The sequence below is a fragment of the Drosophila subpulchrella genome, chromosome 2L (genome assembly GCF_014743375.2).
Source record: "Drosophila subpulchrella strain 33 F10 #4 breed RU33 chromosome 2L, RU_Dsub_v1.1 Primary Assembly, whole genome shotgun sequence".
NCBI lineage: Eukaryota > Metazoa > Arthropoda > Insecta > Diptera > Drosophilidae > Drosophila > Drosophila subpulchrella.
Window position 1 is genome coordinate 7203505 of NC_050610.1, and position 17599 is coordinate 7221103.

At 39.5% G+C, this 17599-nt stretch overlaps 4 protein-coding genes across 4 annotated transcripts; 1 reads left to right on the forward strand and 3 right to left on the reverse strand.

Annotated features, from left to right (window-relative positions):
• The first annotated feature begins 677 nt into the window (after positions 1-677).
• Positions 678-3363, forward strand: LOC119547523 (alpha-(1,3)-fucosyltransferase B). Its single transcript, XM_037854417.1, has 4 exons — positions 678-1013; positions 1646-2052; positions 2543-2720; positions 2781-3363. Exons 1-4 carry the CDS (start codon positions 792-794, stop codon positions 3279-3281), a joined length of 1308 nt encoding a protein of 435 aa, XP_037710345.1. The 5' UTR covers positions 678-791; the 3' UTR covers positions 3282-3363.
• A 126-nt stretch (positions 3364-3489) lies between these two features.
• Positions 3490-4553, reverse strand: LOC119547524. Its single transcript, XM_037854418.1, has 2 exons — positions 3896-4553; positions 3490-3840 (listed from the first exon to the last, which is right to left on the reverse strand). Exons 1-2 carry the CDS (start codon positions 4396-4398, stop codon positions 3522-3524), a joined length of 822 nt encoding a protein of 273 aa, XP_037710346.1. The 5' UTR covers positions 4399-4553; the 3' UTR covers positions 3490-3521.
• Positions 4554-4662: 109 nt separating this feature from the next.
• Positions 4663-5623, reverse strand: LOC119547526 (fat body protein 2). The gene is made up of 2 exons (XM_037854419.1): positions 5228-5623; positions 4663-5167 (listed from the first exon to the last, which is right to left on the reverse strand). Exons 1-2 carry the CDS (start codon positions 5549-5551, stop codon positions 4721-4723), a joined length of 771 nt encoding a protein of 256 aa, XP_037710347.1. The 5' UTR covers positions 5552-5623; the 3' UTR covers positions 4663-4720.
• Positions 5624-6118: 495 nt separating this feature from the next.
• On the reverse strand, positions 6119-16784 carry LOC119548753 (L-ascorbate oxidase). Its single transcript, XM_037856271.1, has 5 exons — positions 16664-16784; positions 11693-12030; positions 8974-9155; positions 6824-8908; positions 6119-6757 (listed from the first exon to the last, which is right to left on the reverse strand). Exons 2-5 carry the CDS (start codon positions 11853-11855, stop codon positions 6359-6361), a joined length of 2829 nt encoding a protein of 942 aa, XP_037712199.1. The 5' UTR covers positions 11856-12030; positions 16664-16784; the 3' UTR covers positions 6119-6358.
• Between the last annotated feature and the right edge of the window lie 815 nt (positions 16785-17599).

Genomic DNA, 17599 nt, shown 5'->3' on the forward strand with positions numbered 1-17599 from the left:
GTTATTTAAAATCTTCTTCAAGGATTTATGTGACTTGTTAAGATTTTTCATAAAAAGACATAATATAAAATAGTAAAATTATACAAATGTCGATTATAAGAATACATTTCGTAGGCATTGGTAGGTAGGTTGTTCAATTCAGCAAAATGAAAAAAATTCGTTAATTGTTTTGGTTGCTTTAAATTATTTTTTTTATTTTAAAGGGAGACTCTTTCGCAATAATAAAATATTTTTGAATGTTGTAATCCAGGGTTCTAAATGCTATGCTATAATTGTAGTTTCTACTATTTGCTATTTCTACGGTAGTAACTTTTTTGAAGCCTGGAATAACGCATTTTTAAATTACTACAAACAGAATGCTATAGGGAGCCGTAGCCATATTTAAAACTACAGTTTTTTAATGTACCAGAACATATTATAAAGTACAAGTTATTCCACAATGACTACGCATACTGGTCTCACCAGTGCTTTAGTAAATATGCTATAACTTAATAATATAATATAATCTTTTTATAGGTAAAAATACAACCCAAAGTAATTTTCGAAATTTACCAAAACCCATATAAATATTTTTGAACACATCATGCAATCCATTACAGGTCGTATCGTGCAGAGTGGGATTTAAACGGATAGGCGTTTCCCAACACTTTGTCTGGCAAAAATCAGCTGACGGCTGGCAGTCGAAATTCAGCCGCTTTAGCGAAACTGCGGCGCACCGGCTTTTTGAATCGAAACCAAAGGTGCACGGAATAACTCTTACCATCCTGTAAGGAAGGACTTTAAGGACAGCCATGCGGCTGGCACGACGCTACCTGGCAGTAGCGCTCGGCATTTGGCTGACCATTCTGTTCTTCTGCTACGACAAAATCAACCTCGACAATTCCAAGCACGACAGTCCTGTGGAGCTGGTTTGGTGGTCCAGGGACATGACCTGGAGCCACGACGAGGTGCGCCAGTGCGGCATCCACACTTGCCGCATCTCCAACAAGCGCAGCCGCCTTCCGATGTCCCGGGTTTGTGAACATTGCTAAGAGTCTTAAATTTCTACTCCACATCCGGCTCGCTCTTGATAAGAATAATACAAAAAGATTCTTTGAAACCCTGTTCCACACCATTAAGATATAGCTAGAATCTTAATGGTGTGGAACAGGGTTTCAAAGAATCTTTTTGTATAATAATAATAATGTATATATATATATTCTTTTCTAAAAATCCAGAAGAATTTAATTGAATATAGTTTTATATTTCTCCTCTAGGTTTTTAATATCTTCGATACATCAGCGATAGAAGTGTATTTTCTCAAAGATTTCAAAAAGTTTTTAAGAAATGGTGCTAGAAAGATCTGACCTTATAGATTAGTTAGGTATAGTTTTAACACATATCATATTTAGATATCATATATGATATTAAGATATCATATACCATCTTTAGATTATTTCTAATATATTTAGTATAACTAGCTAATACTATATTAGAAATTGATGTAAAAAGTACCTCATCGGAACATTCTTAAAGGAAACTTTAATTATTAATTATTGTCTTCCTTTATAGACAATGTAGAATCGCAGGATTTCTAAGCCTCAAGGATTGAAATAACTTTTAAAATATAAAACAAAACCATATTAATTTTATACTATCTTAACAGGGCGTTCTGTTCTACGGCTCCAATGTGAAGACGGGGGACTTCCCGCTTCCGCGTAACAAGCATCAAGTATGGGCCCTACTCCATGAAGAATCTCCTAGAAATGCTCCGTTTGTGTCCAATGTAGAGTTCCTGCGGCACTTTCACTTCACCTCCACCTTCAGCCGCTTCAGCAACTTTCCACTGACCACGCAGTACTTGCCCAGTGGCCAGGCACTCACCTCGAAGGACTACTATGTTCCGTTTGCTGGAAAGTCCAAATATGCCTATCGTCCGTCTCCATCGGTGGTGTTCCTCCAAAGCGACTGCGATACGATGTCTGGAAGGGAGGATTACGTGAAGGAGCTAATGAAGCACCTCTCGATTGATTCATACGGCAGCTGCCTGCGAAACAAAGATCTGCCTGAAAGGCGAGTAGGCTAATCTTTTTGTGACCCATTCAAACTCGTCTATATCTCACTCACCAATAATTGCCACACGGTCTACATCACATATATACAACAACTTAATATAGAAAACCCTAGACATAAACAATCATGACTTCGCCAGGATCGGCCGAGCTACCTAAGATCTGCTGCTCGGAGTGCTGGGTGCAGTTGTTCGGATCGTTGCCGTGTCACCATTGCCGTACTCAGATGGGCAACGTTTCGAAAACCTATTGCACTTGTCAACAGGACCCTCGTTTATTGCAGGATGGGGTCTTAAATGAGGCATCTATGTTGCCCGACAATAATGCGATCATGGAGCTAGAACAACAGAGAAACGAAGATAATGAGACGCCTTTCAATGGGCGAAATACTTCTGGAAGAGCAGCCAAAGAATAATTACAATTTTAGTTCACAGAAGAAAACGTTCTACAAAAATCAAAATCAATATAAGATGTTTGTTCGTTTGTTGCAGCCTGCAGAAGGACTACTTGAATAATCTTTATTCACCGGAGTTGCTGCGTTTCCTGTCCGAGTACAAGTTTATGATTGCCTTCGAAAATGCTGCCTGTCCAGACTACATTACCGAAAAGTTCTGGCGTCCTTTGATCATGGGAGTGATTCCCATTTACTTTGGCTCGCCCACAATTAAAGTAAGCGCATTTTTAAAACAAATTTCCACAGACTTTAATTATTTACCACAAATATTATAGGACTGGCAGCCGAATAAGAAGTCTGCTGTTTATGTAAACGACTTTCCCAACCCGCGGGAGTTGGCCAAGTTTTTGACTGAATTGGGGGAAAATCATATTAAGTACGATTCGTATCGCCAGCATAAACTGAATTGGCGCAACCCCATCTCCAACAAGAATCTGCTCCACAACCTTATCACGCGTCGTTACCACATTGGCGATTCGTCTCCGGGAGCATCACTCTTTGAAAAGTTTGAGTGTGCGGTCTGTTACCATGTGATCAACACCGCCAGGGACGTAATGGCCGACTCTCGTCACTACAACTGCCCCCTGGAACCGGAATATGCTCATCTGGAGGATGGAAAGATGCCACAGAATGTCGCCGACTGGCGATCCATGATGGAGGTGGGCCAGTGTCAAGCAAAGATACTCGACGAGTTGATCCGCCGAAACCACAGCTTCAATGAAGCTGACTTTGAGGCTGAACTTAACCGGAGGATGGAGAGTAATCAATGCAAATAATCTAAAATGTAAAAGCTTACATCAAGAACTCTCTGGCTGTAATTAGATTTTACCCTGTGATAATACATTTACATATTTAAAATAATCTTTCACTTTTGGAATTCAAAATCTGAATTAAAATAAATATACCTCGTTTAGGTATAAAGTATCCAAAGAACTGTTTATATTGGTATACATTTTATTTTATGAATAAGTGACTTAGATATGATAAGATTAATTATTTATTGATATAATCAATGCTTATGTAGAAATGTTATGTTGACTACTCATGGTAGATTTGAGTTCGCTGGAATTATTGTCTGATGCTGAATCTGGTTCTTCCAAAATATAGTGTGGTGCTGTCCAAGCCGACTCCTCGTCTAAATCCATCAAAGACGACTCAAATTCAGTATTTGCTGAGCCTAAGTTTTCCATTTGTTGCGGATAGTCTTGGTTATGCACCTGGACCTCGTGCTCGAAAGAAGGTGTCCTTGGCACCTCATTTGTGATTAATGATGATAATGATTCGAATTCTACGGCATTTTCAATTGCATTTTCCTGAGCTCCAAACAGCATTTCCCTAGAAGGATTTAATGTTGGTTAAGGGAAGATAGTTATTATTTTCTTTTACTTACATTAGATTCGCAGGATTCTCTGACAGATTCTCAGCTTTACACGATCTTTTTGGGGCGCATTTTCTACTAGACCGAGCGCTCTTTGCAGCCTTTCCAAATGTTGATTTTGGTTGTCTTCCAAGCCTGATCATCTCTCGCAAAATAACAGCTTTAAAAAGAGGCTCTGGGGAACAACTCTCCGATTCTTTGTTAAGCTTTCTTTTCTGCTGCAAGGCTTTTGTAACAGCCGGATTTGGTCGTTGTTTTTGACATTTCGCAGGCTTCTTAAAGGAAGAACATTTAAGAGTACTTTTGGACTTCTTCGATTGACGTGACCTTTGACTAGGACAAGCCCTTTTTGAGGAGGCGTTTTCAGTACCCGAATCTTCGGAACTGCAAGAGTTCGACCTGGCCAATGACTTGTCTACAGGAATTCTGGACCGATATCCCAGGAAAGAGCATACCGACACTTCATCGCTACAGTAAATGCAACTACTTTTGTATGGACTTATATAACTCGACATTGCCAAAACAGTTTTAAAACAAAACTTTGAAAATTTAAAAAAAAAAATGGTTGATGTAGACGACAATTTTGTAAAATTCTAGTTATTTTTTCTGGACTTTGTGTGTAGTCGTGTGTGTAGCTAAACGTACAAGACTGACTGATGAGAAATGTTTCTGAATGGTTGCTAAGTCCTATGTTTTGAAAGGTACGATCTCAAAATTGGGAAAAGGTTATGTGATTTAATGTTTCCAGCCAAGCCCCAATAATTTTTTTCGTAAGCACATATTTTATAATCTCTCAAACGTGGCACTCTTTTTGCCACTCTTTATTAGCTAAGCCATTTACATCTGCCAGTGCATCGTGGGCATGACCTCCTTGAGCTGACCCATGTTGACAAGCCACATGCTGCCGTTCTTCATCATCTCCATCGCGTGGATCATCTGCAGGGCAGCCTCTTCCGGCATTTGGCGCTTGGCGCTCTCAATGGCCTCCACCATGGACTCGGAATGGTGCCAGGTGACGTTGTCGCGCAGGTTCATCATCATCTCGCTGTTGGTGAGGCCCGGGCACATGGCCATGAACATGACACCGGTCTTCTGGTAGATCATCTTATCGCCCATGGAGCGGGTGAATCCCAGGATGCCGTGCATGGCGGCAGCATAAACGGCAAAGGCGGGAGAGGGTTCCAATCCATAAACGGAGGACATCATGACCACCATGCCGCCCATGCCCATCTGAGTCTTGTCCATGTAGGGCATCGCCATCATCGTCGAGTGGATCATGCCAGTCTGAGGGAGAAGAATGAAAATTCAATTGGAAATTCTTAAAGAAACCTAAGCACTCCTTACCAGGTTCATGCCCATCGTCGTTTCCACATCCTTGTCGAGCAGCACACTCTCGCCATTGATCATCACATCGATGTGGCCCATCAGCTGGCCCATTTTCTTCATCGCCTGATCGATCGACATCTTCTCCATGAGGTTCATTTGCATGAAGACCACCTTAACGGAGGGGTTCATGGCCTGCAGCTTCTTCATCATCTCGACGTTCTCCATGCGATGCATGATGCCCATCATCTTGATGTCCTTCTGCATCAGCTGCATCATCATCTGCCAGCCTATGCCGCTGAAGCTGCCAACGTAGACAACATTCTTACCGGTCCAGTCGAACATTTTTGCTTGAGGTTAGGTGCTTTTTGGGATTAACTAAAGCTGGATTGTGATGGGATGAGTGACTGACTCTGACTGATTTAGCCTGAGTAGGTGACTGCTCTTATATAAGACCCCAGATGCACCGAGACCAGATGTTCAGTCCAGCTTTTCTGATAACTTTGTTCCACAATGCAATAACATCGCCATAATTTCAGCTATCTTCGTGGGGTCAAGGGGTGGAAGATCAGGTCCCTGCCCATTGCTGATACTTTCGGCTGGAAAAGACGACAACAAGCCCGTCGCCAGCTGTTGCCAGTGGGGACCAGATAAGACCGCTATCGACATCGAGGGCGTTGGCTGGTCTTGCCGATCTCCCAACACCACCTGACAACATATCAATTCCTCATTATAAACTTTCAGAATTTGCTGAAGACAATGTTGCAATGATTATAAAAATTTGCGTCAGAAATTTTCTAAGAAATAAGGTATTCACTTGTATATATTATAAGATTAACCTTCTGATACAAGACAACATATCCGGAATTCTAATAATTATAATAAACTTGCTTCCCATTACAAACATTAAGATTTCTTATAAAAACATTAATTTATATTTATTACAATTTCTTAGACAATCACAGATGTTTAGGCTACAACGATGCGGGCTATGGAATATATACAAATGCTAGATAACAAATATTTTCTATATCATTCAAAATCAAAATCAACTTGATCTCCACGTACTTCCCTCGTCGTCAATAAATAATCTCTGAATTCCGCTTGGCAAGTTTGGGTTGTGCTCTCCTTCTCCAAAGCATTTTCTTATCGTTAGAGTTTCACCAGCATAAAGCTAATCATCAGAGTAATCAAAGTGGGTGCCAGGCCTGACACTCCGCCTCCAGCATTTGGGGGAGTTCCTGTTGTTGGCTTGCTAGTTCCCAAATCTTCTGTACTGTCTCCATCAGACCTTAAGTCGGGATTATAATCACCGCAGGTGGGGAAGTTCTCTGGCACTGGGACCATCTGATCGTCGTTACCCACTTTGAAGACCAGGGCCATGCCAATCTCCGCATGAAACTCGATGTGGCAGTGGAAGAGCCAATAGCCGGGATTGGAGGCCTCGAATCTTATGATGGTATAGCCACCATCTGGAACAGTGACTGTGTCCTTAACGGGTGGATTGTCCAGATTCCGTTTGAGTAAATTGAATTGATCCAGTTGTTTGATCTAAATGGGAAAGAATATATAAGAGGTTATCAAATATTAAATATCGAACCGTTTTGAACTACTCACCATTTCAATGGTAACATTCTCCCCCAATCGCTCCAATCCCATTACTCTGAAGGCGTTTCCGTGCAAATGGAAGGGATGGTTGGCGTAGTACTGGAATCCCTCATCCACGATTATCATCTCGACAACAGCGCCCAACGGAACCTGGAGAACATGGTGGCATTTGCAGAACTCCTTCCGACAATCGATACCTTGTTCCATCAAACTTGTTTCGTTACAAAAGTCCGAATCCTTGAGCTGACTCCTTGAGGGAAGAAGTGCCATCGAAGGAAAGTCCAGGGTGATGTGATTCAATTGGGGTGTGTAAAGTCGGTTCTGTTGGGTCATCTCCATTTCCATGGCATAGAGATCCTTGTCGTGGAAGTCGGGATTGTTCTTGGTATAAAAGTCATAGTAGATAAAGAACTTGTAGTCTGCCTCCGGTTTGAGGGTGTCGTGATCGATGCCCGACACATGATCATAGATGGGCAGAGCCCTCATTTCTGCCACAGTTTTGGTGTCCGGATATCCAGGACCGCGATTCATTACATTCAACTCGATACCCTCTGCTTTGTGGCCATAGCTCAACTCCGCAGTGGGCTCCTCATCCGGGGCTCCCTCATAGCGCAGGATGGCCACTTGAAAGGCGGAGGTAAAGACTTCACTGCAGTCCATCAGACCCTTTAGTCGAATCCAATAATTTCCCACCTCAAGATTGGCATTTAGCACAAAATCGAATCGTTCGCCGGAATAGGTAACAATTGAGCCCACATCCATTGCCTCGATATCGTATCCATCTGAGTTAATTGCTGTTAGGTTATGACCATCTACAGAAACCACAATGGGGCAGTTAAGGTACTCTGCATTTATAATCCTGAAGCGATAACGGAAGCCTCTTCTAACTGTGTAGACCTGATGGGGTACTAGTTCCAGGGGTATCTCATTGAGATTACCCCTCTTTTGCCTCGAATTTACCGGAAAGAGTTTTGTGGTATTGGCTTTGGCAAGGCGAGCTTGTCTTGGTAGAGTTTGAACAAAATCCACCTGCGATTTGGGCAGTGGCTCCAGGGGCTGCGTGGTCCTCTCCTCAGCTCTGCGATGAGTTTGCTTGGCTTCCGCCCAAATGCGGTTGTAATACCGACCTCTGCCATTTATAAGCAGATTGTGGGGTTTGTTATCACCCCTCGAGTGATGATGATAGGAAAAGATACTGGCACCCGTATCGTGTATCCAATCCTGGACCACCATCACGTGTTCGCTGAGGTCAAAGTCATAGAGTCCTCCATGGGGTTCGGCAGTCTTGGGTTTTCGGATTATCAGTGCCCCGAAAACACCATCTCCTCTCTGCATTCCAGTGTGCGAGTGCCAGAAATGAGTGCCCGATAGATCAGCGGGAAAGGAATATCTAAAGGTGGCATGGGGTGTGATCGGACACTGGGTGATGTGCGGAACACCATCCATATAGGGTGTCTTCTTCTGGTGCAGACCATGCCAGTGTATGGAGGTGCTCTCCCCCAGCAGGTGATTCTTCACATCCACCACAATCTGATCACCCTCGCAGACTTCAATCGATGGTCCAGGCATCATGCGATTGACCACAGTGATACTTCGTTCTAGACCATCACCCATGACGCAATGGGGTCGTGAGCAATCCGTAAGATTCCGTGGGCAATCGTAACAGGCCTTCGAAAAGGTCTGATACCATTCCACCACAAAGTTATAACGACATGTCATGGGCTCGGCTCCCACCTGACAATCCCGGTTGCAGGGATGATTTTGATACCATTCAGCGGTCCAAATATCATCTGTGGTCTCCTCTCCGATATCCTGGAGTTCCTCAATCCTGGCAGTTTTGAGAGGTCTGCAGTAGGGGCAACAGTTTCGCTCCTCTAATCTCGAAGGTGGACATTCTTCAGTTAGTTCTGGACAATTTCTTTGGTATGTATTCATGACAATCTGTCCATTATCGAGACGTCCGCATTCGATAAGAGTGCAATCGGCGTCATTATGCCAGGACTCACCCACTGCATATAGGGTGTGGTTGTGCTGACAGTGGGTCCTCACACACTCCCCACAACAGCTGCCCTCGACAATACGCAGCTCCGAGCCCTGTAATATAATAAAACATTGATTAGAAAGAAATATTTTGGAGATAGGGTTTATTGCCTACTAACCACTTCGCAGTAGAACTCATTGCAATCGACCTGAGTCGCGACAATATGAGCCTGAGGATCCTTGGCCACGCCAGCTGCACAGGAATAGACCACACAAGGATCATTGGAGGCAAACCACACAGCTCCGATCTCCTTGCGGTGAGTGGTATTGTGTTCTTGGTACAGACAGATGGTGTTATCAACTACAAAAAAATTAAATAAAATTTATAAAAATATTAGAAAACTATTTATTAAAAACCACGAAAGTTCCAGAGGGTAAAAACTCCACCTTAATAAATATAATCTACTTATTAATAATAACAAACACCTTAAGGAAAATTTTCTTCAAGCAATTACTGGCTTTGTTCTTATTTAGCCTTATAAACAATCGCTTAAAGACCCAAAACCTCTGGCAAATATGTATAACTCTCTGGGTCGTAAACAAAAAGACCGAAAAGAAAAGACAAATACAAACAATTTGAGACCAAAACACTCTTTGTTGTATTTTTGGCGGCATATCACGCGCCTGAGATTCGCAATTTATGGCTCATTTAATTGAATGCATGGCTTAGTTTCACACTTGGGAATTCTTATAAATTTCAGAGTGCTATTATTAGTTCATAAATGTTCCTTCCACGTGCTAATTGTTTGGTCCCAGGTGCCTTGAACTCTGAGTCACAGATTGATAGACATGTGTGAACTATTATGAAAGTGAGAATAACTAAGGGTACAATTACTTTGTTCTCACTATATAAATGAAAACCAGTTCTGCATATAATATTTGCGTTTAAAAAGGAATAATGTTCTTTGCGAGCTATAAAATTCTAAATTACAAATTTCAATCTATTAAATGGCAGTAATTGCATTTTGAAATCTGATCCAATCACCAATAAGTCTCTTTTTCAACAGTTTAGTATGAAATTGGATCCACATTCTTTGGTAATTTTATCTGGATAGGCGATTTGCTCACGTATAAGGCGACAAGTGTCGACACTCGTATGTTAATTACTGCCCACATTCAAAAAGGCGATAAAATGCAAATTAAAATCCCATCAAGATCCGGATCAACTGGGCTAACCCGAACCGCGAAACGTTCATATATCATTTAAACGGATAATTCAAGTTCAGTGTTTGCCCTTTGCCAATGTGGAATGAGTAAGCATGAGATTGCCTTCGGAAATTGCCGGCGGATCTATGGGAAAATTCAAGTGCTTTACTAATCTTCATAGACCCTACCATAAACCCGGCCTATAAACATTTGTGGTCATGAAAACAGCTTAGTAAAGCCAAACAGAAGTATTATATTTCGCAATTTTAATCAACACCACGTGAAAATAGAAACAATAACCACTGGCGTTCGGAAAATCACTGTTAAAAATACTCTCTCATTAAGAAACAATTAACTTTACGATAGAATGAAATTGTGAGTAAGAATTCGATAAGCTGTTAACAAGTTGTTGTTTAGCTTCCAAGAAAAAGATTAAAATTGGAAAAATCCACCATTCCTAAGCGTTATAAAATCCATACAAACAGTCCAATTATATTAAAAAAAAAATCCCAATATCTTGTTCCCAAAAAAATTTATTTTTTAATATATTACATTCTGAAGTACGGAAGCTATCAATGTAACGCAATAAATCATAGCCAAAATTGCATATTTGACTGCCCATTTTTAACAGTTTTGTTTAATGATTTACAGCTTTAGTTTAAAAGATATACATATAAGTCATTTTTGACACAGCTAAGCTAAGACCAGAAGTTTTTGGAATTTCTTTCAAGATCCTGAAGACAGACTTTAAAATCCTCTTCAATATCAAAACACATTATTCATGAATGAATCAACAGTTTTGTCGTGGAGTGAAATATAGGCTCGAGGCATATGGGACTCAACCTCATCCTGGTTGGGTTTTCTTTTATTCTTCCTTTTTTTAAGGGAGACTGGGCGATGTCAGCAGCTGTTTGGCATATAAATTATACTATATGCGAGTGCTGCACGTACATCGCTCATACATATAGCATACTCCGTTAGGCGGATATCTGTGAGTTGAGCGTTAAGGCCGCGTTTATTGACTGTTTTTCGGTGAGAGTGTGAGTGCGAGTGGGTCGGGGGCTTTCAGCGCTGGGCTGCATCGTTTATTGGCTCGTTATGGCCATTATTATGATTGCCTGTCCGCCGACTACCGACGTTTGTTTTAACCATCAAGCACTTGCTTGATTATTTGCCGGACTTACGCAAATTCACATGCCAGGTGGGCAGATACTTATTTTTTCGCATGTGAGTGCCAATCGCTGTTTACATTGTCCAAAGAAAATATATATGTAAGTGTTTTTTTTTTTACGCGATGCTAATGTTTATGCCGGCATTAATTTGGCCAAGGTCGCTGGGCGTTAATTGCCACGTGAAGCTTCTGACGGATTACACGGGTCTTGTGTTTAATGGCCACATCAAAATAGTATATGCACATGGGCATTTTAGTATTAAAGTCGTGAGAAACCATTACAACTTATTTAAAAAACATGTTAGTGTCACTTCTGTTTAAAATTTACACCAAGAATGGTTTCAAAAACATTGTTTTTGTTTCAAGTTTGCCTTACTTACTTGAGTTAAATAGGTTTTGAGTGTCTGGTCTGAAGAATTATTTTAATATTTAATTAAGTCTATTATGCTTAAGGAAAAAAAGTTTAATTTAAAATTTTACTGCTTTCTTATATTCCTATTAATTGTTTTCAATGCACTCACCTGCTGATTCGCTTACAGTTTGCAAGCCATTGGCGTGACTCACAAACTGCAGCAGAGCTGTTAGGACGACTGTTAGCCGAGATAATTCTGTTAATCTGCTGTTGTCAACCCTCATTTTGTTGTTGGTTTTGCTTGTTGTTGTTGTTATTGTGGGCCGGCTCATTTGGTCATAATTATGGCTTACGCTTATTCAATTTGAGGTTATTGTTTTGGTTTGTATCCCAATTGTTGCTGGGTGGCTGATTTTTTTTGGCAATGATTGTCTCTTTCTGAATAAATTTTGGGAGTTATTTTATATGGTTATGCGGAAGTTGCTGTTGATTTTAGCCACAAATTGCCTGCAAAGGGGATACATAAAATGAACATCGACTATTATTAATACAAGTTGGGGGTTCAATTACACTTAATATTGTTATAATATGTATTTATTCAACTGCTGATTGCAGCATTTAATTTCGAATTTTATTGGAATATTTTTCTTATTGCACCAATTATATTTGACTTGCTTGGCAGATGGTCTTGTTGATTGTTAATAAAACGAGTTGCTCGTGCCTTAATGAAGTTATATTATTTTTTATTGGAGACCATTTTGATGTATATCGCGATAGGAAAGTCGTTGCCCTAACTCACGGTCAGGTAAAATTCTAAGATTTCACAAATGTTGTAGATACAACTTTAAAATTGATTAAAGTATTTGTATATATATATACTTAGAAAGATTTATCAACAATGCTTTTTAAGCTATCTTTGAATGCATATGTACTTTTTGAATGGTTTGTGGTTTATGTGGTTATTTTGGTAAAAACGTGTTTTTCTCTTAGTAATCAATTTATGTATATTGTAGCGCTACTTCTGTTCAATCCCTTTTTATACTGTTCCCCACGCCAAACTCTTTTGCCTAATCGAGTTTCATCCAATAAACAATAACAATTACACAAATTGTTCTTCTCTCTTGTTATTAACAAGCTCAATCAATGGGAATATCCCCTAACCCTATAACCACATTATCCCAGCATTCCGTATTGACCTCGTAGGGAGCACGCACATGGCCGAAAAGGGCCAACATATGAGGGTATATATTGTATATTAAGTTAAGTATGATTTACGGCCCGGCTGTAAATATCACTCATACGCTCCGTGGTGTTGGGCTTCAGAGTGTTCGTGTGCGACTGTGTGCCTTTGCTTTTGGTCCTATCAGCACATGGCCAGCAAGTTGATTCGCCGGCTCAACTCAAGACAGCCGCACACCCATACACACACTCGCCCACTCACACTCACACAGAAGGCACGTACGAATTTAATTAATTAGCACGCTGTTCCTTAAACACACACGCACACACAGACACCAGCTCACGTCTACTGTCCATAAGCCAAAGTCCGATGGAGGTCCCCACATAAAGAAAACTGCGCATAAATTATGAAAAAAGCTGGGAGGAAAATACGAAAGAAATGGCCCAAGACATTTTTCATATACATCAAGTTGTGTTTATGCTCCCATTTTCTTGGCAGCCTGCTCAACGTTAAATTATCCTTCAAAATAGGGTTTATTACAACGGTCAACAGGTTTGACTTAAGCTAGGAATGATGGTCTTTTAAAAACTGTTTGATTCGCATTTAAAAGGCATAGAAAAATAGATCTTAAAATAGCATAAAAAATATATTCTTAAATTATTTAATATTTAATAAAAAATATTATTTATGTTGTAGAAAATTTTGCCATCGCTCAAGATATTTTATTCTAATTTAAAAGCTATAGAAAATATTTCTTATTTGTTTAAATATTTAATAACAAATATTATTTATGTTAAAGAGTATTTCGACATCGCCCATAATTTATTTGTAATTTTTAGCAGACAGCTTCCTTTGTCTATCCCCCTGATTTCGACTTTTATTTGGCATAAGTGTTGCATCTTAAAGATTTATGTACTGCAAGTACCTCAAGAACCACCCGGACCCGGAAAAATATTTTATTCTTATTTAAAATCTATAAAAAAAATAGATAATAAAAATAGATAAAATCTCATGAAACTAATTTTTAATTTGTTTAAATATTTAATAACAAGTAATTAATATTAAAGAGTATTCCGCCATCGCTCAAAATTTGTTTTTAATTTCTAGCAGACAGCTTCCTTTGTCTATTCCCCTGATTTCGACTTTCATTTGGCAACACTTAAAGCATCTTAAAGATTTATGTACTGCGAGTACCTCAAGGGTCAGCCGGACCTAACGCACTTCCGTTAATTAGAAACGAAGTACCCGGCTACGTGGCACTTCATTTGAGCACAAAAATACCCGAAATTGAAAACCTGTTAATAGGATCTAATCACTTAATGAGAAATATAATTTGTTTATACTCTGAGCTGCAAGCCGGAACTAAAAATGAGTTAATGATATAGCGTTGGCTCAGCCAAAATGATTAATCAATCAGAGTTCAAATATTTGTTCAATGATTGATGCTACCCTTAGGTGACTTTTAGCTCAATTAATTCTGTCCGTCTTTCACATAAGTCGTTCTGACCGGTATTTTTTGCCGGCATGAGTAAACGCTTTGGATACTTGTCTAACACTTTTTGACATACAATCACTTTAATTAACATGCCTCTTGGATTCTGAACTGCAAAAGTCACGTGGACTGACCGCTTACTCATTGCCTATATGGGCTAAGAGGTGAGATTTGATTGCAGCTGTCACTGGAATCCCACCAGGGAATTCCCTGAAAATTACCACCTAGAAACGTAGTTTTGTGATTTCCTTTTGCGGTGACCTAATGAATATGTATTTATACCTTCTTTAAATTTTATTTAAGCCTAGGTAAGGTTTCTGTTCCCCTTGAATGACTACAGTAGCTGGAGATACCTACTTAATTTACATACCAAATCTTGAGAATCTAGAACAATGGAAAAATTTGATGATCGAACTAAAACAAAGAATTCCCCTGAACTTTATAGTTAGGGTTTTTTTTTTAAATTTAATATCATACATATTTCTCTAAGGGCTAACTATTTCTTGATGTGTAATTTTAAGCCCGCTTGATACAATTTCGAGTTAAAAATCATACTCAAAAGTGGAATTCAAAGTGAGCACTTGACAAATTTCCACAGTTTGTACCAATAAACAATCGAGCACGATATTATTCAATCATGCTTTTTATTTTTAAAAGCATTCTGGAGAGCCCTTTTCACCTTTCATCGATGGAACTTAATCAGATTACATTTCATAGTTGATTCGTTTGTTGGCCAATTTCTTTCTGCCAGCACTAAATTTCTCTGACAAACAATCAGCTGTTATGCAAAGTTGGCTTTTATAATATTTTTTTTCTCGGAATTTTGTGTATTTTTTTTCGTATGTAGGTACTACCAAAACACACGTTCGTAAAAAGTTGCATAATGCCCAAAGTGTTTTCCGGTTCACGTTTTTACATATAATTATCGGGCTTGTTTGTTATAATTTGATTTATTTAAGACCTTTTTTATACGAGCATCTTCTTCGCCTGTCCACTTATTTTGACAACAATTAGCCGATGCTGTGGCTAATGCTTGACCGCATTTTTGATCTTTTTGATGGCTCGGCCATATAAACAGCATGTTGAGGTAGGCGGTGGAAGAGTGAAATGCGATACAAAAAACATGGCAAAAGCGGAGATGGAGTGGAAGGTTTTTAAGCGGCTTATCGCAGGTCCGGCGTTACGATGGCCAATTGGGGTTCCCGTTTTCTCCCTGGGAAATCCCTGCCACATCACGCATCCCGCACTTTGAGCCAGGTTCTGGCCAATACACCCATTCGATAGCCATGGTCAGCCGGTTTTCTCACCGAACCAGTCTTCGCAGAGTTATTTTTACAAGCCGCTACCAAAACAAAAAATCCAAAATCAAAACAAAGTTTGGGTCATGCTTGAATTGAGTTACGTGCCGAAGTGAAAAAACCAACAAATTGAAGAGAACAAAAACCCAAACATTTTCGCATTTGCTTAGGATTATTCAAAAAAATTCGACAGTAATTTATGAATTGTGAATCATGTATTTCAAAGATTAATCTTGAGGGCCTTTTCTTGTTGCAGATTAGAATCTCTGGGGGTAAATGAATGGAGCAATTATTTTTCGTGTCGCCGTGCTTGGCCAGTCAAGAAACAATTTATGGGATTTTTCTCAATGTCAAGGCCTTTTGTAAGTGGTCAAGAGGTGGGTCGAAGTGGAACTGCCGAAGCGTCGAGTGGAAGATTCCCATCATGGGTATTAATTTATTCACATTTGTGGCTAAAAATATATTTCATAATTTATTTATGAATATATTTGTCTCCATTTTTAATAATTCAAGGTCCAAAGGCAAATCCGATTACCACAAATTTTGGACTACGAAGTATTTGATATTTTACCAAAACTGTAAAAGACATTTACTTAAATGTAACATTTTACGATTTTTTAACTCAATGATTTATACTAAAACAAATTTCTAAGCAAAGCCTTAATGTTAACTATAAGGAGAAATATTTTCTGAAAATATTTTGAAGACATTGGAGTAAAATGCTATTATTTCTTATCATTAATATTATTTTGAAGGACTTGTTGTTTCTACAAATGTGTTCCTTAAAATGCAATTATTTAATATTCCAAAAGTCAGATTTCGCCACAATTATCATCGCAATGGCGGTAGTGTTATATCAAAGTTCCTGTTCATGAATGTTTATGGAACACAGCAGTTAAAGCATTTATGGCCTACGTGAATTGTGTGATTCGGTGTGCGAAGAAATTCGCGCTCTCCTGGCTTTTTATCCCAGCGAGTTAATTCACTTATCGCACGACTCTGGGCATTATGATATCACAAAATACTATTTGCTTAGCACAGACGCGACCGAATTTTATTGCCTTCAGATTAAGATGTGGTTTGAAATTCGTTCGGAACCCAATCACTTAAAGGGGAACCGGGTTCAAAGTCCTTAAAACTAAGGAATATCTTAATGGACCGTTTACTAACTATTATAATACTCGTATAGTATAGATGCGCACCGTTCGCCGCTTAAACCGCTACTAACTCGCGTCGAATGCAACTTAGGCGCTTTTGAAGATAGCCAACGGAACGGCTCGCCGAAGAAAACGCGCTAAAACTGAGTGTGATTTCAGCCCAGTTCATGAACGACCCTTTTGGCCCGCTCGTTTCGACTGCTTCGGCAGGTGATAACGGCCCGAAACGATCGGCTAAGAGAGAGGTGATCGCAAGAGAGAGAGAGAGAAAGAGTGCTCGTAATTAACCCGCACTTGTTGGCCATGTTAACATCGGTACACGGTTAACAGAGATCTCGTGCGGTTATCTCCGTTGATTGGTCGAATGTTAAGAGCTCCCCTCAGAAGCTGCCGACGTCTTGCTTCCGTCTTCTGATTAGAACTCCCCGTCTTTCTACAGCTGCTGTGTCACTCTGTGCTACTCCCCATCCATAATAATAATGCCGATCTCCCGATCTTTGCATTTATTAAAAGCTGTCCCAGCATATTTGCATTGATATTTTAATTTTAACCAAGGCGCGACTCGGCTGCTCTGTGCTTGTTCGTTTTGATTGGTTTTTTCTTATTTTTCAATAAGAGCCTCAACTATTATTGGAATGTAGTTGCCATGATGAGGAAACTGGATTTTTTTTCCAGATTGCTACTTGAATTCGACTTGATTGCTACTTGATATTGCCACCGCCGTTAAATAGAATATTAATTAATCGATTGGTGTCAACGATATTTTCAGCACTATTACGCACAGTTTAATGAACTAGGTATTTACATTTAAAAGCTAGTATGTATGGATTACAATTTACATACCTTATAAGATTTTAAAATGTATATTTTTTTGGTAAAAAAAAATTACTGTAAACGTCAGAGGGAACCCATAATAATAAACTTACAAATTAGAGCTCGTGACTATTAA

What these genes read in the sequence shown, in the direction of transcription:
- LOC119547524 (XM_037854418.1), bottom strand. Translation starts at nt 4,398, where the DNA reads ATGTCGAGTTATATAAGTCCATACAAAAGTAGTTGCATTTACTGTAGC. An exon ending in GAGAATCCTGCGAATCTAAT is followed by an intron (nt 3,841 to 3,895) that starts GTAAGTAAAAGA and finishes AAATCCTTCTAG; the next exon opens with GGAAATGCTGTTTGGAGCTC.
- LOC119547526 (XM_037854419.1), bottom strand. Translation starts at nt 5,551, where the DNA reads ATGTTCGACTGGACCGGTAAGAATGTTGTCTACGTTGGCAGCTTCAGC. An exon ending in CGACGATGGGCATGAACCTG is followed by an intron (nt 5,168 to 5,227) that starts GTAAGGAGTGCT and finishes CTTCTCCCTCAG; the next exon opens with ACTGGCATGATCCACTCGAC.
- LOC119547523 (XM_037854417.1), top strand. Translation starts at nt 792, where the DNA reads ATGCGGCTGGCACGACGCTACCTGGCAGTAGCGCTCGGCATTTGGCTG. An exon ending in AACAAAGATCTGCCTGAAAG is followed by an intron (nt 2,053 to 2,542) that starts GCGAGTAGGCTA and finishes CGTTTGTTGCAG; the next exon opens with CCTGCAGAAGGACTACTTGA. An exon ending in TTGGCTCGCCCACAATTAAA is followed by an intron (nt 2,721 to 2,780) that starts GTAAGCGCATTT and finishes CAAATATTATAG; the next exon opens with GACTGGCAGCCGAATAAGAA.
- LOC119548753 (XM_037856271.1), bottom strand. Translation starts at nt 11,855, where the DNA reads ATGAGCCGGCCCACAATAACAACAACAACAAGCAAAACCAACAACAAA. An exon ending in ATGAGTTCTACTGCGAAGTG is followed by an intron (nt 8,909 to 8,973) that starts GTTAGTAGGCAA and finishes ATTATATTACAG; the next exon opens with GGCTCGGAGCTGCGTATTGT. An exon ending in AGAATGTTACCATTGAAATG is followed by an intron (nt 6,758 to 6,823) that starts GTGAGTAGTTCA and finishes TTTCCCATTTAG; the next exon opens with ATCAAACAACTGGATCAATT.